Raw genomic sequence first — 23,969 nt, 5'->3', positions numbered from 1 at the left:
GCAAGTGTTGTGGATGTAGCCGAGACCATCACGCGAACCAACCTCCCTTCTACACATCATACTGCCTCGGCTGGGCCACAAGTATAAACGAGGATCAGTCTCACCCCGGTCACTCCCTCTTCCCCCCTCTCCCATCAGGCAAGAGGTACAGCAGTTTGAAAATGCATACTTCCAGATTCAGGGCCAGCTTTTTTCCCCAGCTGTTATCAGGCAACTGAACCGTCTTCTCATCAGCTAGTGTGCGATCTTGACGTCCCATCTACCTCATTGGAGACCCTCAGACTATCTTTAATTGGACTTTATCTTGCACTAAATGTTGTAATCATGGTTGTACTTATCAATAGATTCCAGCAGTTGATTTCTATTGATTTATACACCTCAATAAGGTCACCCCGCAGCCTCCTCTACTCCAGGGAAAAAGACGCAGCCTTTTCTTGTAACTCAAGCCCTCCAGACCTAGTAACATCCTCCTGTGACAAAGTCTGCTCCTGCCACTCACTGAGAGCTCCCAATAAGCGTGTAACAGCATCGATAGGTTTTTGCAGTCTGTCAAAAGGTGATTTGCATTGAATGTAGTTCAAAGGTCTTCGTAATTTAGATAGGAGTTCACGTGCGACGGTGATTTATTTCCACAAGTAGACTTGTTCCACTGGATCTTGTGTGACTTATGATGGTATGGTTGAGTTGCAATTCATTGTTAATTTATTTTGGTATGAAACTTGCAGTCAAAGCCACATAATTAACCATGTGTAGTTGGTATACCTGGAAAACAAGTGGCCAAGGACAAGGAAAATATGCCAAAGTGATGCAATTAAAGTTGTCTTGGTAAAGTGTGTTTCTAGTGGACTCGAGCTAGATCATTTGAAGTTCCCATTCTGACATGAACTGTCAAAGTTTATTGTGTATGCAGAATAGCAGTGTGTAAAATAAGCACATCTCTCGCAACAGCTCAGAGTGCCTTTCCGTTTTGAGGGCTGATACATGTTGAAAAACAGACGGAGCTATTTTCTATATCCACCTCTAAGCCAGAGTGATGGATTGGCAATGGATGGATTGGCAATGGATATCCAAAATAGGAAATGTTATTTCCTGTGACTAAAATTAATTAAAATAAAAAGGGAAGTGTCTCAATGATTTAACCAAACCATTTGTCTTCAATGCAACACTGCCTGGTTTCCAGTGCATTCATGCCTCAGTGGCATTGCATGACACGGGCACCCGATGACGTTGAAGATGGCCTGAAACATTGATCTGTTGTGAATCATGCTTTCGTATTAATAAGTATAACCCTGGCTCAGATTCCAGGCGTGGCCTCATGTGGCTTAAGAATTCTTCCTGCACGAGAAAATTGATTCTATGTTTTGCTTGGAATTATTTGAAAGATCCTAATAAAAGCTGGCCAAGGGTCCATCAAACTTATCTTTGTTCGTTCCTTGTGAGTCTCAATTGATCATTTGTTTTTAAAGCTGCCTGCACTGAAATATTTTGAGTTTCAAATTTAGATCATTTGCATTGTAATTTGCTTTATCTTTTGATTCTCTATCCTGCAATTAAAATCCATTAAGCAAATAGCAGGTGCTATTTGATAATTCCCATTAAATCGCAGACTATGCCAGCTGCATAAAATTCTAATGACTTAAAGAATGACATGGTCTCCTCTAATCTCATCTACTGCATCTGATGTTCCCGACCTGGACTCCTGTACATTGGCGAGGCTCAGTGTAGACACGGTGATCATTTTACTAAACACCTACGTTCAATCCGCCAAGGCCTATTGGATTTTCCAATTGTTAAACATTTTAATTCCCAGTCCCACACTAACCTTTCTGTCCTGGTCTCCTCCATTGCCAAAACGAGACCACATGCAAACTGGAGGAATAGCCCTCCCTTTACTTCCCTCTGGCTCTACAATCTGCAAATTTGTCTCACACCTTCCTTTCTTATCCCTGGCCTTTATTCAAACCATCAGCCTATCTATATCCCCCCCCCCCCCCCCCCCCCCGCCTATGTCGACCCATTACTTGCCATGCTTTTTCCTGCCTTGCACCCTTTCCAGATCTCACCCTCCTAGATTCAGTCTGAAGAAGAGTCTCGACTGAATTGTTGCCTATCCGTGTTTTTCATAGATGCTGCCTGTCCCGCTGATTTACTCCAGCAATTTGTGTCCTTTTGTGTATTAACCAGCATCTGCATTTATTGTTTTTACTCATAGACATTTTTGTTCAAAGTCCATTACCACAAGCAATTAAAATGTTTGTTTATTGAATGTTTGTTTACACAGTTACAAGTATCATTATGATTTATTTCGGCAACAATTGAGTTCTTCGTTTGGACCATGGATTTTTAGGGAAGTGACTTGTGATTTTGCTTTTGACTCTGATCTTGTTGTTTGACTAGTTTTACTCTGGTATCATTCAATGAAATTGTGCCTCTGATGTTGAAATAACCTCAATATGTAATTGAAGACAAATATCTTTAATATGTGTTTCATTCTTCACAGGACCAAAGAACACATTATTCAGACTTTCTGTTAAGTTCTTCCCCCCTGATCCTGGACAGCTGCAGGAGGAGTACACAAGGTAATGAGAGGCATTTGAATAGATTCCAGTTGTTGATTTCTACTGCTGTCATGATGGATGAGATATGATTATTTCACAGCGCAATCCTGTTGCAACAAAAGGACTGTGCTGTAAAATAATTTCCCTGGTCCTTGATATAGATCATATCAGATTTTTTTTTTTTAACTTGTTTTCTGGGATCTGGATGTCATTGGAATGGCCAGACTCTATTGTCCATCCCTAAATGCCTGTGAGATGGAGAGGTGAGCTACCACTTCAAACTGCTGCAGTCTTGCTGGTGAAGGCAGTCCTCCAATGTGGTTTACTCGAGAGTTCCAAGATAAATCACAAGTCAGGGTTGTGTGCGTCTTGGATGCAAACCAGCAGGTGACGGGATTGCCATGCACTTGTTGTCCTTGATGGCAAAGGTCATGGGTTTGGGGGAACACCGGAGAAGTAACTGCAGTCCATGCTGTGGATGTTGCACACTGCTCTACTGGTGTTGGGAGGAGGGGGGGTTGCATGGTCTGTCAACCAAGCAGGCTACTTTGTTTCTTTAGTATTGAGGAGCTACACACATTCAGGCATGTGGATTATAGATTGTTTCCACCCAGAGCATTATTTGTTACCTGGACACACAAGAGACTAGATGTTGGAATATCAAGTCAAGTCAAGTTTATTTGTCACATGCACATACACGATGTGCAGTGAAATGAAAGTGGCAATGCCTGCGGATTGTGCAAAAAAAAGAATTACAGTTACAGCATATAAATAAAAGTTAATACAGAGAAGACAAAATTTAGTCCCTGGAGTTATAAAAGTTAACAGTCCTGATGGCCTGTGGGAAGAAACTCCGTCTCATCCTCTCCGTTTTCATAGCGTGACAGTGGAGGTGCTTGCCTGACCGTAGCATCTGGAACAGTCCGTTGCTGGGGTGGCAGGGGTCCCTCATGATCTTGCATGCTCTCGATCTACACCTCCTGATTTATAAGTCCTGCAGGGGGGCGAGTGTAGTTCCCATGGTGTGCTCTGCCGAACGCACTACTCTCTGCAGGGCCTTCCTGTCCTGGGCAGAGCTGTTCCCAAACCAGACTGTAATGTTGCCGGACAGGATGCTCTCTACAGCCCCAGAGTAGAAGCAATGAAGGATCCTCAGAGACACTCTGAATTTCCTCAGCTGTCTAAGGCGGTAAAGGCGTGCTTTGCCTTACCCACCAGTGCGGCAATGTGCGTTGCCCATGTCAGATCCTCTTTGATGTGGACTCCCAAGTATTTAAAACTGCTCACCCTATCCACAGTAGACCCATTTATTTCCAGTGGGGTGTACGTCCTTGGATGTTGAGCACTTCTAAAGTCCACAATCAGCTCCTTAGTTTTTTTGACATTCAAGAGGAGGCTATTGTCCTGACACCAGAGTGCCAGATCAGCCACCTCCTCCCGGTAGGCCTTCTCATCGTTGTCAGAGATCTGGCCCACCACCACAGTGTCATCAGCAAACTTGATGATGGAGTTGGAGCTGAATCTGGCCACACAGTCATGTGTGTACAGGGAGTACAGTAGGGGGCTAAGGACGCAACCCTGGGGGGATCCTATGTTCAGGGTGAGGGGGCTAGATGTGTGTTCTCCCATCCTGACCACTTGGGGCCTGGCCGTGAGAAAGTCCTAAAGGTCAGACAGTACCTGTGGAGGAAAATGGAGTCTGAAGAAGTGTTCTGTCTCAAAGCTTTGTCTGTTCATTTCCTTTCACTGGTGCTGCCTGCCCCCCAGAGTTATTCTGAGTTTGTACTATTGCTCTCTGTCTACCTTGTGTATTTGTGAGATTTTCTATTTTTTGAGTCTACAAAGCATAAAACCCAGGAGGAGTCATACTGGACCCTGTAGTGGGAGATGAGCCTGGCCAGGTGACTGCTGTTTCAGTGGAAGAGCATTTTGAAGTCACAACGTCGTATGTTTTAAGACTGTTATGAATGAGGATAAGTGTGGACCTGGGGAAGTTACTAATTTTGGGTATGGCAGATTACAGCATTATTGGGAAGGAGATAGTTGAATAAATTGGGAGCGATTGTTATTGGGTAAATCCACATTTGACTCATGGAAGTTGTTTAAAGACTCATCGTTTCTGCCTGTTCATGTCCCACCAAATTAATTTCCACCTACCTCGACTCCATCCTATTTCCGCCTGGTTCGATCCCTCCCATCCTATGTCCAAGACACCCCACATGCTCGGCGTCTCCTCAATAACTTCCGTTTTCCAGGCCCCCCCTCCCTCATCTTTACTATGGATGTCCAGTCACACTACACCTCCATCCCCCACCAGGAGGGTCTTAAAGCCGTTTGTTTCTTCCTCGACTGTAGAACCAGCCAATTTCCATCTACCAATACTCTCCTCCACCTAGCAGAGCTGGTCCTTATCCTCAACAACTTCTCCTTTGACTCCTCCCACTTCTTCCAAATCCAAGGCGTAGCTATGGGCACTCGCATGGGCCCTAGCTATGCCTGCCTCTTTGTAGGGTACGTCGAACATTCCCTGTTACAGGCGTACACTGGCCCTATCCCCGAACTCTACCTCCGCTACATTGACGACTGCATTGGTGCAACCTCTTGTACCCATGCAGAACTCACTGACCACCAATTTCACCACTAATCTCCATCCTGCTCTTAAATATACTTGGACCATCTCTGACATCTCCCTACCATTTCTGGATCTTACCATCTCCATCACAGGAGACAGACTAGTGACCGACATCTACTACAAACCCACTGGGTCCCTTAGCTATCTTGACTAGACTTCTTCCCACCCTGTTTCCTGTAAAAGCTCTATCCTCTACTCCCAATTCCTCCGTCTAGGCCGCATCTGCGCCCATGCTAGGGCATCGGAGATGTCCTCATTCTTTAGGAAACGAGGGTTCCCCTCTTCCATTATAGATGAGGCTCTCACTAGGGTCTCCTCAATATCCCGCAGCTCTGCTCTTGCCCCCCCTCCCCCCCATTTGTAACAAAGATGTCCTCACCTTCCACGCCTTCAGCCGTCGCATACAACAAATTATCCTCCAACATTTTCGCCACCTCCAACGGGATCCCACCACTGGCCACATCTTCCCATCTCCACCCCTTTCTGCCTTCTGCAGAGACCGTTCCCTCCAAAGCTCCCTGGTCCACTCGTCCCTTCCCACCCAAACCACCCCCTCCCCAGGTACTTTCCCCTGCAACCGCAGGAGGTGCAACACCTGTCCCTTTACCTCCCCCCTCGACCATCCAAGGACCCAAACAGTCTTTCCAGGTGAAGCAGAGGGGTTCACCTGCACCTCCTCCAACCTCATCTATTGTATCCGCTGTTCAAGATGTTAACTTCTCTACATCGGTGAGACCAAGCGCAGGCTTGGCGATTGCTTCGCTGAACACATCCGCTCAATCCGACTCAACCAACCTGATCTCCCAGTGGCTCAGCACTTCAACTTCCCCTCCCATTCACAATCTAACCTTTCTGTCCTGGGCCTCCTCCATTGTCAGAGTGAGGCCCAGCCAACGCAAATTGGAGGAACAGCATCTCATATTTCGCAAGGGGAATTTACACCCCAGTGGTATGAACATTGACTTCTTTAACTTCAGGTAGTCCCTGCTTCCCCTCTCTATCCCCTCCCCCTTCCCAGTTCTCCCACTAGTCTTCCTGTCTCCGACTACATCCTATCTTTGTCCCGCCCCAACCCATGACATCACTGAAGAAGGGTCTCGACCCGAAACGTTACCCATTCCTTCTCTTCTGAGATGCTGTCTGACCCGCTGAGTTTCTCCAGCATTTTGTGTCCACAGTCGTTTAAAGACTATCCATTTAGGACTGCTTGCTCCAATAAGGAGAAGGGATAAGGATGGTTAGGTGAGGCAACTTTGGATGACCCAAAGGGTTTGTAATTTTGATCAAAAAGCAAAAAGAAAGTCAATGGAAGGCTTAGGAAGATGAAATCGGGCAGGGCCTTTGAGGAATATAATGCACACAAGAAGCAACTGAAGTGAGCAATTTGGAGGGCCAAAAGGGGCCGTTTTGAAATGTCATTGGCAAGAAACATTAAAGAAAGTCTCAAGGCTTTTTATATGTAGAGAAAAAACAAGTGGGCAACCAGGGAGAAGGTTAGACCACTCATGGATAAAGGAGGGAATTTATGTTTGGAGTCAGGAAATGTAGACAAGGTACTAAACCTTTGCATCTGCAACCCAAGTTCTTTGCATCTGTATTCACGAGGGAGAAGGACATGGAATGAGATCAGTTTGGGGAATATTAGGGGAACATCCTTGTGCAAATTAATTGAATCATGGGCTGATCTTGCTTTTTTTTTCAGATGGTGAGTTTCTATGTCCACCATTTGTACTTGTATCTTTCTAAACTCTAAATCTCACCAAAATAGATCTTCTGGTCATTTTCCGTTGTCTGTATTCACTTCCAGTAATTTCTGTGAAATCTGCCTTCAATTGGATTTTCATCATACCAATGAAAAAAATAATATTATTGCACAGCAACATTAAGTGTTGTACAGCAACATATCAGAACACAGGGAATGGACAAATCCAACAGAAATAGACAACCCTAATTCACGAAAAGAACCAATAGGAATTCAGGAAGATGAGGATAAACAGGGGGGGGGGGGTGACTAGAGTAATAATGAGCAAGAACAAAAGAATTGGGTATGAAAATGGAATGATGTATGAATGAATGGATGGGAATGGTCCGGAAATGATGCAAATAAAGATTGTGGAATGCATGGGATGAAATGGTAAACAAAGATGGCTACAACTTAACACGTGATTGGAAAATCAAACCAAGAATAACCAATAATTAGTCGACAGATCTACCTATACTCTACCTACTTATAGTCTACCTTTCCTCTCTAGGGTTCTATATTTTCAATAAGATCACATCTCCTCCTACTAATCTCTTAAAAAAAAAATTGGCCTAATTTTTTTTTAACCCTTTTTGATGGGACAGCCCTCTTGTTCATGGAATTGGCTGATTGGATAATTTTTGGATTGATCCAATGCGAGTATATTTTTGTTCAATCCTTTCTTGGTATTGGTATAGATTTATTATTGTCACATGTACCAAGATACAGTGGAAAAACTTCATTTTGTATGCTACCCAGTCAAATCATACCATGCATCAACGCAATCAAGCCAGGAATGTGCAACGGGTAGCGTAAAGTGAAAAATAACCTTTATTTGAAGTGCAGAAGATAGCGCTACAGTGTTATAGTGCTTTAGCTCCAGTGAAAGTGCAGATTTAAAAAAATGCAAGGGCCACAATGACGTGTTAGGGGAGATCTCTTGGCTTATGAGAGGTTCATTTATTAGTCTGATATCAGTGGAGAAAAAGTTGTTTCTGAATCTGGCAGTATGTGCTTTCAAGCTTTTGTGTATTATGTCCGATGGGAGAGGGGAGAAGAGGGAATGGCTGGGCGTAATTGGCCCTTGATTACATTGGATGCTTTTCCAAGGCATTATGTATTTGGGGGAGGCTGATTTGTGTAATAGACAGGGTTAAATCCACAACTTTATTCAATTTCTTGCAGTCTTGGGCACTGCAGTTGCCAAACCAAGTGGTGATGCATCCTAACAGGACAATTTCTACTGTGCATCTATAGAAATTAGTAATAGTCATTTTAGACATGCAGAATTTTCTTTAATCGCCTGAGTAGAATCGTTGATGTGCTTTTTTTGGCTGCAGTGTCAATGTGATTGGAATAAATTATTTTCAAAATAAGGGACCAATACTGTGCATTAAATTTCAAGTGCGGCATCTCCAAGACTCTACACAATTGCAAAATGGTTTACTATTTTTAATCTCCAACCTTCAGCAGTAAAGGCCAAGATGTTGTTTCCTTGCTGAATCTGCATTCATGTAAGAACTCCTAGATCCCACTATGCATTTGCAGTCTCTCTCCATTTAGAAAATAGTCTGCCTTTTGATTACTCCTACAGAAATTCATGGCCTTGTACTTTCCCATGTTGAGCTCCGTTGCCAAATTTACATCTACACATTCTATTACATTCTATATCCTGCTCCAAAGTCCAATATTCTCATCACAGTGCACCCTCCCACCTATTTTTGCTTCAACAAACTGACATACTTTGCACTCTGTACTCTTCTCCAAGTTATTCATGTAGATTGTAAATAATTGCGGGCCAAGGACTAAAGCTTTGGGCAGTTCACTAGTCAAGCCTGACAAAGATCCATTTATTCTAACTCCTCTGTACAGTAATTGGTCTTTAATCTAAGTTAATACGCTTAGCTTTTGATCCAGTCTTCTGGTGATAATTTATTGTGCCCTGGAAATCCAAATAAACTATGTTAGCTTTCTGTGGATTGATTCTGTTTATTATCTATTCAAAGAACTCTAGCAAATCCATCAAGTATGATTTCCTTTTTGTAAAACCACGTTGACTGGTTTATTACATTAAGCTTTAATAAACGACTAGCTGTTTCTTTCTTGATAAAAGACGCTGGCATCTTCCTGAACTTTGCCTCCCTCTTTTCTTGAACCATGGCTCCCAGATTGCAGTGAATTTTGGAAAGATTCAGCTAATGGCTATACTATGTGAAGCAACTTCCCTTTAAAACCTTTTGAATGCAGGCCATTGGTTTCTAAATATTTGTGTGTTTTTAATCACGTGTGTGTCTTTAATCTTGAGTGTGTAGTAAACCCGTGCTATAACCAACCACACTGAGGGGAGATGGAATCCGTTATTACCGATTGTCTGCTCTAACCAAATAATGGGGTGAATATGTACACCACTAATGGAAAAACAGCCAATAAACATACACTGCACAGTAATCAGTAAAAGACACAGAATACATAATATCTTGGGATGGCACAGTGGAGTCACGGTAGAATTGCTACCTTACAATGCCAGAGACCCGAGTTTGATCCCGACCTCGGGTGCGACCTCAGGCAGCGTGGGTTTCCTCTGCGTGTTCGGGTTTCCTCCCATGTTGCGGAGACGTGCAGGTTTGTGGTTTGGTTGGCTTCTGTGGGTTGTATGGGCCTCTGGTGCAGTAGCCCTGCCCGAGATTGGGGTTAGGGTTGGGGTCGAGTCCCTGGCGCTGTGGGGCTGGCGGCTCTGCCGGCAGTTCGTGGAGGTCAGTTGGACTGCAGGCCTGCGCGATTTGGCGGTTGTTGTGGGGTGGGGGTGATGGTCACGGCCCCACCTGGGGTCAGTGTCGGGTCTTTGGCGCTGTGAGGTTGGCAGTTCGTGGGGTTCATGGAGCCCATTTGGGCTGTAGGCCTGCATATCTTTGGCAGGGGAAAATTACACTGTTACAATGTCGTTATACTTGCAATATGGGAGGAAAAATTGATCCACTGCAGCAGCTCCATCGTATACAGTGTGAATTGTCCCTTGTGTGTAGGATAGCACTCGTGTATGGGTGTTCGCTGGTCGGCACCAACTCCGTGTATCTCTAAACTAAACTAGGCTAAAATGGTTCGCAAGCACTATTCAAAGTACAATTCTCCAAAATATTCAAAACACTTTTATTAGTACAGTAGTAAGAACATGAGAAGAAACAGAGCAACCTCAATGTACAGTACCTGTATCTCTAAAACAAAACTAAACCAAGAATCTCTCCATCTATCTAGTGGTCATTCTATGAAACAACAAACTCAGCCTGCAACAGATTTGTTCCGCTATAACCAAATTCTGTTGTTAAGAGGTCGGTTATTGCGTGGGTTTACTATAACCTTCTATTCTTCCACTCTTGTTCTTAAGTATGATTGAGTTTATGTATAGTAAGATTTTTTTCTATGTGTATAAAAGGAATTTCACTTTACCTAGGTTCATGTAACAATAAAATACCATCGAATCATTGGTGCCATTAGTTTTTCCTCAATGCTTTGCTTTGTCCCTCTTGATAATCAAGAATGTAGCAATTCATTTTATTTGGGAATAGATATTTGCAGTGTCTTCAAGAGATGATTGGATTAGCTAATCTGCCATTCTTGATTTGCTGTCATTAATTCCTCAATCATACTCAATGTTTTATTTTAGCAACTCCATTCCTTTTTATCTATCCATAGAGGCTACTGCTATTTGTCTTGCATTTTACAGTCATTTTTCTCCCTCCCTATCCAGCTTTTTAATCTTCTGCTGATGGTTCCTGAAAACTTCCCAATCCTCTATTCTAGCTGCTAGCGGTTTCAACTGTGCAATCTAGTTTTCAATTTAATATTTTCCTCAGTCTCTTAGTTATCCATGGACTTTTCTGATTTGGGATACATTTCCGCTGAATGTTACAAAATAGTTGTTTAAGTATTTGCCATTGTTCAGCAACTGAACTTTAGTTTAGTTTCCCAGTGCACTTCAGACAACACTTCCTTCATACCTTTAATTACCCTATTAATTAAACAGGGCAATTAATTAAATAGGGTAACTGATCCCTGAGATCACTGATCTTGGCCCCAAGGTTTTTTTGCTTTCAACTGAATCTGGGTTCCTATCACATTCAGCTCACTTGGACATCCTTAACTGCAAGATCTCTTATTAATCACTCATTACATATGATTGAAGATGAGGAGCTTAAAAGGTTCGCAGAACCTATGCATATAACACATTAGTACAACTGCTATTCAGACTGTAATGCCTTCCCATGCTGTAAATTTCTACCTCAATTCATTGGTTCGTGTAGATCATAAGCAATTGGAGAATATGAGGAACCTAATTTTCATACGCACTTCATGGCGACTGAAATTCCATTCATCTTATGTAGCTGGATTTGTTCCATAGTGGATTTTCTGGCATTTATTAAAGCTCGCATTATCTTTTCTGAAGAAAGCGGCATGCCATTTGTTTAAATGTTTATAGATCTAAGTAGCGGGATCTTGAAGTTCTCTGATGCCATGCACTTGTGTTTTCACTTCAAATTGAAGAGGAAATCTTCCATACATTTTATTAATTTTCTATTTCCAGGTACTTGTTTGCACTGCAGATTAAGCGGGATCTGGCAGAGAAGAAAATAATGTGCTGCGAGAACACATCTGCACTCCTCATCTCGCATATTTTGCAGTGTGAGTGTTGAAGCTAAATAATATGTTACCACCAAGAGCTAGTGTTCATTGGTGAGACCAAGCATAGATGAGGCGACCGATTTGCTAACCTTTTAACTCCCCTTCCAATTCCTGGACTGATCTTTATATCCTTGGCTGCCTCCATTCTGGATATTGCAAATTTTGTTACCATTTCTGAGGTATCGATGTCTCGCTCTCCTTTGGTGTGGTTGATTTGCTCTTCTTTAGTGCAGGTAAATTAGCTCCATCGTGTGTAACCTGCCTTCCTCTTCCAGACTTGAACATTTAACTTCAATTCCATGCGAGTCTGAAGTTATAACCTTGTCAGGATTTGCATTATTCCTGGTTATTAGTTCAGAAAAGGAATTAGTCAGAATTAGTCCAGTGTAAAATTTTGGTCCATAAGTACTTCTGATATGTTCCTCAGTAAATTATATCACCTTCCTTCGTTCTCTTTTAGCTGAAATTGGGGATTGTGACGAATCTGTAGATCTGGGTTACCTTAAGAACAATACACTCCTGCCAAACCAGCAGATGCTGCAGGGAAAGATTATAGCCTTTCATTGGAAAAACATGTGAGTATAATTTGTTTAGACCAGCTGGCAGCTCTCGGTACTTTAATTCCCCTTATGAGTAGAAGATACCTTCCATATTGAATTGTTGCATCACCATTCATCGAGTCAAATGAGCAACAGATGATTGTTGTCATCTAAAAGCTGTTGCTTCATTGTTGGCCAGCAATGGAGAACCATGCACCATTTTGACAAGAACCAAGCAACCTTATTCAGAGTTTGGGTCAACCTCAATGTATGCTTTTAATTTAAAAAAAACGGTGCTTTGCAAAACTGCATAAATGCAGTTCTGACATTTTACAGCTTTTACGTACTTTGTTTTGTTTTATCCTTGCCTCTAATTATCCTCTTTAATTTATCAATTAAACAGCTCTGTAAGCAATGATGTTGCCTCACCTTGATAGAAATATTCCCGTTCTTCACTTCCACCCCTTCCCCACCCTCAATGCACTTCTAACCGTACCTGTTTTCTTTCACAAAAGGACACAAAGCACTGAAGTAACTCAGCAGATCAGGCAGCATCTCCGGAGAACATGAATATGTGGCGTTTAGGGTTGCAACCCTTCTTCAGTCTGATTGTAGGAGGAGAGGAAAGGTGGAAAAGATGGGAGGCAGGCCAAAGCCTGGCACATAATAGGCGGACGCAGGCAAAGGGTTTTTTTGATTGTTGGATGGCTGGAACAAAGGCCGAATATAAAAGCAGAAGATGTAAAATAGGATTGAGGAGTTGTGAATTATGAAGCCAGAGGGAGAAAAGTAGTGGGGGGGGAGGGTGAAATAGGTGGGAATTCAGGTGAGGCGCAGAGTAGGAAAGCAGGGGGGAGAGGAGAGAAAGGCTATGGGGCTGGGGGGGGGGGGGGGGGGGGGTGTATGGGATGGGTTAATTAGAGGTTACCTAAAATTGGAGAATTCAATATTCACACCATTGGCTTGTAAGCTACCCAATCAGAGCATGTACTGCTGTTCCTCCAGTTTGCATGGAGGAGGCCCAGGACAGAAATGTCAGTATGGAAATGGATTGGGAGTTAAAATAGTTAGCAACTGGGCAATCCATTAGGCCTTGGCGGACCAAAAGTAGGTGTTCAGCGAAACGGTCGCTGAACAAGTCTACACTTGGTCTCACCGATGTATAGGAGGCAACATCACAGTCGATGAGATTAGAATAGGTGCACGTGAACCACTGTCTCACCCAGAAGGACTGCTGGGGTCGTGGATGGAGGCAAGGGAGGAGGTGTGTGATTTGATTAAGTTTCTCAAGTGCTGAAAAGCTATGAAGTTGTTTAATAGTAGCAAAATTATAGACGACTGTATGATTTTATAATGGAGATTTAAATATGTTGTTTGTGCTATTTCATGTCAGATGATGCTGGTCTTTCAATGTCATCATGTGTTATGGTAGACTACATTGAACTCGAATTCCCCTCTAGCGTGCAAACTTCCATTACTGTAATGATAAACTGGGTGCAAAGTTGCATCGCGAGAGTCTTTTAATTTGGCTGTCAAGTGGAGTACAAATCTTGAGAAAGATGGAGGGTAAATGAAATATATTTTTTGTCACATGTCCATTTACGATGCGAAGGGTGGAAAAGAATGACTTCATTCCTATTAGAGTCCTGCCTCCCCGATCTCCAGAGCAGGTTTCATTGTAGCAGGATTCCAGAATCCCATGGCAAGTGAGGAGAAGTGGTTGAGCATTGTAGCGTTTTTTCTAAAGGCACTATCAAAATTACTGATAGTAGGGATGTTAGCCTGTTAATTCCAATTGTAATTCAAAGCTGCCTTATTGAGTTCTTGAGTCTCTGTAATAATTTTGAAATTTGTGTTGTTGATGTCATGAATTTAGAATTGGACAATATTTCGCTCAGGGGCATCTTTCTGCAATATTCTGGGGAGATTTGGAGGTGGGAGGGAAAAGGTTGATATGGAAGTAATGAAAGGTTAAACCCGACAATGAAATCTTGGATGGTTAATAAATAAACTCTAATAAAAAACAGATAATGCACAAAGCTTCTCATCTCTAAATCTCTGAGCTAGAGAACACTGGATGTTCTGATCATCTGCATAACTGATATACTGACATTTTCCACCTGCAGGGGAAGAGGTGCTGAAAGAATTAGGGCACAACTGCAGCAAAGTGTGCAGACTATTGATCGTGACTGTCCTCCGGTATTTGTTTCAGAGGCCAGACTCCAGCTGAATCGGACTTCCAAGTTCTGGAGGTAGCACGAAAACTTGAGATGTATGGAATTCGGTTTCATCCAGCCACGGATAGAGAAGGGACGAAAATCAATCTGGCTGTCGCCCACATGGGAGTACTGGTGTTTCAGGTAGAGCTGAGAAAATCCAATCCAGTGCTATTCCTTTGTTCCAGAGATGCTGCCTGACTCGCTGAGTTACTCCAGCATTGTTTGTCAATCTTTGGCGTAAACTAGCATCTACAGTTCTTTCCCAAACAAATCCAGTGCATTGTTTGGACGTGCCGCACAAATCTGTCAGCTGACTGTCAGATTAGCTCTAATACTCCATGCCCAGATTGCCTATTTAGTCATCATGGATCAGTTGGGCGGAGGACCCTATTTCTATGCTCTATAGCCCCATGACCCATTGACTCTTTTGGATGAATCTTCATAAAGTAATAATTTCTACTTCCTTTAAATGGAACCCCAGTTCTTGTTTTATTACTTTTACTAATCCTCCTCATCTTTCCTGTGACTTTTCAAATTGTTTCGTGTAATGCTGATCCTTAGTATTGATGTGGTTGTGTTGTTCTAGAAATGCTTATAGGGCAGAACAGTGGCACTTTTCACTGTACAAGGGGGTGCTTGATGGTTGACATAGATTTGACGGGCTGAAGGGTCTGTGCTGTGCAACTGTCTGACCTATTTCTGTGACATAAACTTATCTTGCAATTCAATGAATAGATTCAATTATTGGATATATTAGTGGATAATTTTGACTGGTTAATTTCTATCTCAGAGTTGCGGATTCATCGAGCGTGCAGTGTGCTGTCTTAGAAGGCAGCTTTGACAGATTTTGTCTTTTCTTGCATTGTTCAATACGTGTCATTAGTCAACATTTTATTTGCATCTGCTTCTGGAATCTATCAGAGTAAATTCAGACACAAAGTGCTGGAGTAACTCAGTGGGTCAGGCAGCATCTCTGGAGAACATGAATATGTGACCTTTTGGGTCGAGACCCTTCATCAATCTCAAATTCGTTGTTTGAACAAGAATAAATTCAATCAGATTTACAGATTTAAATTAGTGACATTGTTAATTGCTGTCTTTTCACTCTCTTCTCCAGGGCAATACAAAAATTAACACCTTTAATTGGGCAAAGATCCGAAAGCTCAGTTTCAAGAGGAAACGATTCCTCATCAAGCTACACCCAGCGGTCTATGTATGTTTTGATTTTTTTAATATGAGATGTGAAATTTCTGTCAATAGTATGTATTGGAGAAATTTGAGAGAAGTGAATGAAAGCTTGATCAAAAAGAAGGTTTAAAAAAAAAAGTGTCTAGAGAGCAGTGGTGAGAACTTGGTGGAGGATGCTGCAAGCCATGAAGAAAAACCAAACTATTTTGTAAATGTTAACTTCTTTAAATCTGCAAACATTCCCAAATTGAAGTTAACTAACAACACTGAGCATTGGTTCATTCACATGCCACAGCTCAAAGGCAGGGAGCTTTTGGAGCAATTTTTCTCCTGCAGTTTGTTTCACAGCATGGAACAGTATAGTTTTCTCTGCATCTTGAAATAATTAAAATGCAATCTTACATTTCACTTTCTTTCAGAACATCCATCTGACCGTCCTCCTTTTGGATCTTCCACTAGTCTTGTATTCCTCTTGTCATCAGTGGTAGTACTTCTGCCTCAGGGTCATAATGCCATAAGTGCTGAGACTTCACAGAATTAGACTGCTGATCTAGAACAGTACTTCACTTTTCAGATGAAATATGCAGCGGTTGCTTTTGCTTTATCTGGTGAATTCAAATAACAGGGACTTCTTTTTGATGTTTTAGCAAAGGTATAAATAAGTTTTGGCTACTGTTAATAAAATGGATTACCTAATCCACCATATACCTATTTGTAGGAATTTGGTAGTAATATGACTACAATCTTTGTCTATATTACAACAGTCAGAGTCCAGACGTAGCTTGGCCTCGGCTCAAATCCTGCAAAAAAATTTGTTGTGTCCAGACTTTTCCATTTCCCTGCTTTACAGGATAATTTTACTTTCTATGTTCTTAAATTTACTCAACTAAAATTCAGCTCTCCAAGTTCAGTGCAACCATTGCCGGTCTAGGTATCTGGTTCCTTCCATAGAAAATGTGTTAATTTCTATCTAAATCGCTTTGAACTTGGCCACCATTGGCAGCCCCACATCTTAAAATTACTCTTCACCGTCTCCAGCTCGCTCTTCTACTATAGGATTGCCTTCACATTTAATCTTTTGGATAATGTACCGATACTTTGTTAAACTTGTGTTAAACAGGAACTTGCTCAAGTGATTTGAGTAGGTTGTTTGTGGACAGAGGAACGTCCAGAAAGTGGGATACTTTTAAAAGTGTAAGGAGTTCAGGGCAGGCATATTCCTGATAGAGCAAAGGGCATGGCAGATGGGAGTAAGGAAGCCTGACTGACGTGCATCCCTGGAAGAGTTTCAGGAACTGAGAAAGATATCAGGTGGGCAAAAAGAGGGCAGGGGATTGCTCTGGCAGATAATATGAGGGAAAATCCAAATAGATTTTATATTAAGGGAAAGAGGGTAACTGGAGAGGGAATAGGACCTTTCAGAAATCAGTGGTCTCCTCTGTGTGGAGCCACAGGAGATGGGCATGGTCCCCGATGAGTATTTATTTTCCTTTTTTTTTACCGGCATAAAGATTGGGGAACTTTGGACAATAATTGGAGATGCCTTGAGGAAAGCCCATCTAATGTCAGTGAGTCGTTGAACATTCTAAGGCTTATGAAGGTGGATAAATCTCGCAAATATATCAGAGGGCACTGGGGGAGGCGAGGGAAAGAATTGTAGGAGCCCTGGCTGAGATATATGAAAATATATTAGGTGCGGGCGGGTGAGATGTTGGAGAACAGGAGGATGGCTAATGTTGGCCTCTGTTCAAGAAGGCTGCAAGAAAAGACTTGGAATAATGGCCTTGTCTGCCCAACCTCTCTTTATAGCTATAAAGAGAGGTTGGGCAGACAAGGCCATTATTCCTTGCAGAGCAGGAGGCCGAGGCGTGATCTTATAGAGGTGTATAAGATCATGGGGGGGATAGATGGGGCGAATGCACACAGTCTTTTGCCCAGAGTTGGGGAATCACGAGTCAGAGGGCATAGGTTTAAGGTTAGAAAGTAAAGATTTAATAGGAACCTGAGGGGCAGCTTTTTCCACACAGAGGGTGGTGGGTATATGGAACAAACTGCACGACAAGCTCATGGAGGTAGATACTATAACAACATTTAAAAGACATTTGGCCAGGTACATAGCAAGGAAACGTTTAGACCGATATGGGCCAAACATGGGCAGGTGGGGCCAGTGTAGATGGGGCACATTGGTCGGCATGGGCAAATTGGGCCGAAGGGTCTGTTTCTGAGCTGTATGACTATGATTCTATGACCCTATAACTTGGAGCCACCTTTTTCCTGCTGATGTTTCATTTTATTCTGGAGGACTTCACAAGGATCCTAACAGTACTTTTGTGGAACAATTGAAACACAAATGACTTGGCTCTGCTCTGATTGCAGGATTCTTACCAGGATACATTGGAGTTTCTTCTGGCTGACCGTGATCTGTGTAAGATTTTCTGGAAGAACTGTGTTGAGTACCACACTTTCTTCAGACTCATGGACCAACCCAAGCCAAAGGCCAAAACAGTCATATTCAGCCGGGGATCCTCCTTCAGATACAGGTAGGTAGTGACTGGAGTCAAGAAAGTCTAATTGTCATATGTAACAACAATGGAACAGTGACATTCTTACTTGCAGTAGCATAACAATCCTGTAAACATAATACACATCAATAATATATTATAAATAAAAATTCAATAAATTAATAACCCTATATTTAACTATATTTTGAAGTACCATTTGTGGTAGTTACTTATTAGTTTTGCATAAATTACCAAGCCTGATGGAATGAAGCTGAATTATCTGCAAGTGATTATGTGCAAACTGTTGAGACCTCTGTTGAAGTATAATATTCCAAGGATTCCTGCCTTTCAAACTATAGTTATTTATGTCATTGCCCTGCTTAATCAGAAGCAATCATTTGCCACATATCCTCTTTAATGGTAAATACAAGTGCCACAGTATCTGCAACCTCTTTACATTCTTTGTAGACCAAAACATTTGTTGGATTTCTATTGAATACCAATTAACTTTTGAATGAAACTTGTTCCACTATAGAATGATTAGACAACACTACTTCAGCAGCAAAATAAAATGTTCTTACAGATATATCTTATCTATACACTGCATTTTGACTTGATGTGAGTAGTACTGTAAAAATATAATTTTAATATTTTACAAAGACATCGAACTAGTGTACAGATGGTCGATGGTTGGTGTGAACTAAGTGGGCCGAATGGCCTGTTTCCTTACTGTATCTCTAAACTAAACTAACCAAAGGTAAACTGTACTTTAAACTAAATGCAGGCAGCTAAACACTGATATGGTTATGTGCACACACAGTCACATTCCCAGTCAGGTAATCGTCCTGAACGTTCACAAAATAATCATCTCAATCCTGCAGCATTGCAGCAGAAGTTGCCCAGAGCACTAATTTGGCTCTAATCAGCTTCATTTGTTCCATCAATGACGTTTTCTGTATTTCGATTAAATAGTTACTTGGTAATGATTGCAAAATGCTCAGTTTGTTCATTATCTCACAAGTAATGAAGTAGATGATCATACGTGCAAGGAGTAAGACCTAACAAAGTTTTGGATTGGACATTACGTGGCAAGTAAGTTCAGGAAATGATATTCAGTGAGATTACTGGAGGCGTATCCTGCACCATTCACTTTCTCTGGCAGAGTAGGCAGGGGTTCTACTGTTGACTAAAATCTCAGCTGCACCAGTCACATGCTGTGGCTATGCCTATGAGGGCAAAGTCAAAGCCGGCTTCAAACTGAGGCCCCACTTGCTCTTGGCTAAGGAAGAGAAATCGGATGGTGCCACTTGAGGACTTCAGTTATTTTCATTTGATTGGAAGTGCACATGTTCGCAATATAAATTTAAAACTAAATGCATCACCATGACACCTGTATGTGATGCTATTGTGATGAGGTTAATATGAAAGTGTATTGGCTCCTTTACTTTAATTATTTTTCAAACATGCTTTTAGTTCCTGAACTGGATCCTTTATTTGAACTCTCAAATTGAGTGAACTGCACCCCTTTGTGGCAACTGCTCCCATTTTCTTAATGTGGAGAAATGACTTCCAGCATATTCTTCTGTCTGCAATTCAGTTAGCAAATTCACATTTTTTTCTGGCATATTTGCCATGTCCAAGTTGATTGGTATACGAGAACAAATCTGTGAATGCCTAAATGGTCTTTGCCAATGACTAATATATTTTGTTCCCTTTCAAGCACCAACAGTGAATAATTAATAATTTCATGTGACAATGTGAGAAAATTATTTCATGAGTAGATACAACATTTAATACACAATTAGTAATGAATGTGTGAAAATGGCTATTGTTGGACGGATTTTTCTGTGCAGCTTTGATTTACCAGTGCTCGTAAGGTCAAACGTTTGTTGTAATTACCTATTCACAGTCTTATCCTGTAGACAAATTACTTTAGATCACCTGTGTGTTAAACTATGAAAACATGTTGGAGATGGTTTCTAACTGTGAAATTGTGTTAGTACTTAATCTACTGTGTTTCCTCCACAGTGGAAGGACTCAGAAACAGCTGGTGGACTACATGCGTGAGAGTGTGACTAAAACTATCCCTTATCAGAGGTATTTTTGTTTATAATTTGGAAGACTGGCTTACATGTTCCCTGCTTATTCAAGGTTGTTTCTGTTAAATGTCAACGTTTGTAAAATGTTTTGTACTGTGCAGTGAACACATTATGCGGTTGTATTTATATCAATACGAATGGAGACTGATATTCCACAGTAGCTTCTCTGCATAATTTAAAGGAAACTTGGCTCTTGTCTGATAAAATCTGATATCTCTATCTCAGTATTGTCTCTAAGCCAATGTTGAATTGGACTGTTATGTGACTTTAACTGGTACATTACTAAATATTTCCGCAGTGATCTCGTGCTTCACTGTGCTTTTGACATGGAATACTCTGTTGCATCTGGCTTTTTCCAGCATTTAACTTATGCCTTAATTGTTGTGCATCTTTAAGGGTGAAACATTTTAAATTTAATTTTCATTTGTATGTACCAGATCAGGTAATTCCAATCTATCATGAAAGCATCCATGACTTAATCCTACTTCCTTTTACTCAAGTATGATCCCAACTCCATGTCTTTTTCATAGCCACACCAGATTGTCTATTTCATGCATTCACCACTACCGTTGAAACGAGTATTTATCTTCTGTTAGAATTTGAGTTTGTTTGTTTGTAAAGTACAATAATTTGACTAGAGCACAAAGTGCTGGCGTAACTCAATGGGTAAGACAGCATCTTAGGTTTGTCCTGACCCGAAACATGGCTTATCCTTGTTACATGTCTTTTATCATCACAATCTTGAGTCGTTAAATAACATATGGGCGGCACGGTAGCGCACCGGTAGAGTTGCTGCTTTACAGCGAATGCAGCGCCGGAGACTCAGGTTCGATCCTGACTACGGGTGCTGCACTGTAAGGAGTTTGTACGTTCTCCCCGTGACCTGCGTGGGTTTTCTCCGAGATCTTCGGTTTCCTCCCACACTCCAAAGACGTACAGGTATGTAGGTTAATTGGCTGGGTAAATGTAAAAATTGTCCCTAGTGGGTGTAGGATAGTGTTAATGTTACGGGGATCGCTAGGCGGCACGGACTTGGTGGGCTTAAAAGGCCTGTTTCCGGCTGTATATATATGATATGATATGATATGATTGCCCACACTGCACCCCATAATTGCCACCAACACATTTCATATTATTCTCTGCCTTTTATAATTCAAATTGTTGATCATTTACCAATTGAACATTCATTTTAGTAACTCCAAGTAAAACTACTGTTGAACACTATACTTTGGGAAGTTTGAGCTGCATAATCCTCTCAAAATTGACACATCCTGGGAAGTGGCATTTATTTCCTTGGCTCTGTGTTCCAGAAGTTCATGATCTTAATGTACATTATTGATGCTTTCAGCAAGCTGTCCACCAATATTTCCACCTGACACGCTTGTTGTCTCTTATGGATAAGTGTTCCTTGCATTCCTATTGCTTAATAACAGTATCATTAAAACACACCTTTCTGAGGCCAACCTTTACATTTCTTATTATTTTCTGAATCTCATTATTAAGATATGAGGTCATATGTCACATCCTGTTTTCTAATCGGATGTTTGATCCATGTTTAGGGGCAGGCTTGTTCCTTTTCCTTTGTCTTGCCCCAATACATTCAAACTGGTGGACAGATCTTTAAATGTTGAAACTGTAAAAGGCTTAAGTTAGCTTCAAAAAACTCACCTTTATTTCAACGAATTATGTTCTCTAGGCCTGCTTTTTTTCCCCTCCCACCCTCTCCTCCAGCTGCTGAGCACCTTAAGTCTGAAGTGAAGAAACGCACATCAAACCTTTTATATCAAAATTCCAGGCTCGCCCAATTATCATTTGTCCATTTTCTACTTTACACACCACTCTTTCACTCTTAATTCTTATTTTGATAGCAGTGCCATCAATCCATCATCTCAACATTTAGTCCAACTCCATTGAAAAGATGCAAGATCAACAGCAGTCGGTCCATGTTAAGTCTTTGGTGAAATGTGTATTCCAGTCTGAAATGTGAATTGAGTAGTTTTTTAAATACTCGTCTTAAATATTGGTCTTCAGTTTTATGTCTGATTTCATATTTTGTAAAACATGTATAGGGTATACCATGGCTGTCTTTTTCTTGATCTCTGAATTTGTGTGGCATGATCTCTGTTTCATTATGCGATGCTGATTCTTTCAAGTTTCTTTACATATTCTATAACTAATATGCCTAATACTTTACACCATTCTGAGTTATTTGCTGGTGTAACTTATTTAGATATCAGATTTTAATGCTTGGTAAAAGTTCTAATTGATTTCAAAAGTATTAGAATAGTATGCTAATCATTCTACCTCTTTTGGCCCATTTTAAATGTACAGGGTCTGGTCTTTTTCTTGCTACATTCCCTGATATTAGTAGTGGATGATGTATTCTATACCATACCCTTCCCAGCGCTGATATCCATTAGGGATACAAGGATCTGCAGAAACTGGGTTACAGAAAAAGAGCTGGAGTAACCCGGCAGGTCAGGCAGCATCTCTCGAGATCATGGATCTGCCCAGTTTCTCCATCCTACCCTCTACTGGTCATTGCAAGAATCACGGATAGGTGACTTTTCAGGTTTGGTCCCTTCTTCAGACTGATTGTGGTAGGTTAGAGGAAGTTGGAAGAGAGGGGGGCAGGATATCTGGCAAGTGATAGGTGGATTTAGGTGAGGGCGGGGGTTGATTGGCAGATGGTTAAACAAAGGCCAGAGATGAAAAGACAAAAAAAAAGTGAGATAAAGAGACAGGGATAGAAGATATGCAGGTTGTCAAGCCAGAGAAAGGAATGTGGGTGGTTAGGGATGGGGAGAGGAAAAGAGGTGAAATGGGTCTGGATCCAGGTGCAGCACAAGAAAGAGAGGGGGAGAGGAGTTTGCAAGTGATGAGATCAGTAATGGTCTGCAAGATAATGGTCCACTGTTTGTTTGTGGGGTCAAGGTCAAGGAATAAGAAGGTGTCTGAGAACTGGTGCCTGACCTCAGTACAGTAGAGGTCAGCCTGCCAGACTGCAACGGCACCTGGATTGTTGGTGGGTTTGATAACATGGGGATTGTTACTGAATAAGCAAAGGGATGTATGTTAACACGGGGTGAGATTACAGTGGGTAAGGGAAATGGAGAAGTCAAGATGGTTGATGTCACTCTGGCAGTTGGATGCACCCAATTTAAGATGCAATTTGGGAGTTAATGGGATGCTCTCTGGCCAGGGGTGCTGCTCAGCAGTTTCCCCATCCTACCCTCTACTGGTCATTGCAAGAATCTTCAGTCCCATCTTCAGATTTTCTTTCCCACAATGCATGTGACTGGCATGAAGCTAGAATTTGTGCTGTGTTGAAAATAAAACAAAAACTGCAGCTGCTGGAAATCTGAAATAAAACAAAAAACTGCGAATAGCCAGTTGATCAGGCAGCATTAGCTCAATGTTTAGTAATTTAGTGGAGAAAATCAGTGTTAATGCTGTCTTCCTTGATTCAGAGCTAAAAGTGCATCTCCAAGTTTGTTTTAAATCAGAACACTGTTTTTCTCTCAAAATAATTAAACCTTTTAATGTCTAAATTACCTTTTTTCTACAACCCTTCTTTTGCAGTTGACCTTGATCATTCTTGGGTTGCACTTAACATCCCTCTTCGGGAACCAAACATTCCATTCTTAGTTTAATAGATTATCTTCCGAATGACCAAAAACCTGGCCAAGTGAATTAAGAGAAATGTGAAATGTAGTTTAAAACTTGTGGCTGATAATCATTTGAGCCTGTTTTGTTTAGAATTAGATGCAGCAACCTTCACACATCTGTTGAAGAATTTATTTGCAGTTGCTGCC

At 41.5% G+C, this 23,969-nt stretch overlaps 1 protein-coding gene across 3 annotated transcripts in view; it reads left to right on the top strand.

The window, feature by feature from the left end:
* The window catches only part of farp2 (FERM, RhoGEF and pleckstrin domain protein 2), a 153,311-nt gene that overhangs the window by 55,601 nt on the left and 73,741 nt on the right, over window positions 1–23,969 (top strand). For all 3 annotated transcript variants that reach the window (XM_078410604.1, XM_078410601.1, XM_078410603.1), the window contains exons 5-11: window positions 2,501–2,579; window positions 11,511–11,608; window positions 12,069–12,183; window positions 14,360–14,507; window positions 15,484–15,579; window positions 17,931–18,094; window positions 20,084–20,152. In XM_078410604.1, the coding sequence (XP_078266730.1) occupies window positions 2,501–2,579; window positions 11,511–11,608; window positions 12,069–12,183; window positions 14,360–14,507; window positions 15,484–15,579; window positions 17,931–18,094; window positions 20,084–20,152 (769 nt within the window). The remainder of the gene's footprint in view (window positions 1–2,500; window positions 2,580–11,510; window positions 11,609–12,068; window positions 12,184–14,359; window positions 14,508–15,483; window positions 15,580–17,930; window positions 18,095–20,083; window positions 20,153–23,969) is intronic.

Source organism: Rhinoraja longicauda, chromosome 13 (genome assembly GCF_053455715.1).
Source record: "Rhinoraja longicauda isolate Sanriku21f chromosome 13, sRhiLon1.1, whole genome shotgun sequence".
NCBI classification, from domain to species: Eukaryota; Metazoa; Chordata; class Chondrichthyes; order Rajiformes; family Arhynchobatidae; genus Rhinoraja; species Rhinoraja longicauda.
The sequence above is the reverse complement of the archived record's forward strand: the minus strand, read 5'-3'. Positions and strand labels throughout refer to the sequence as shown.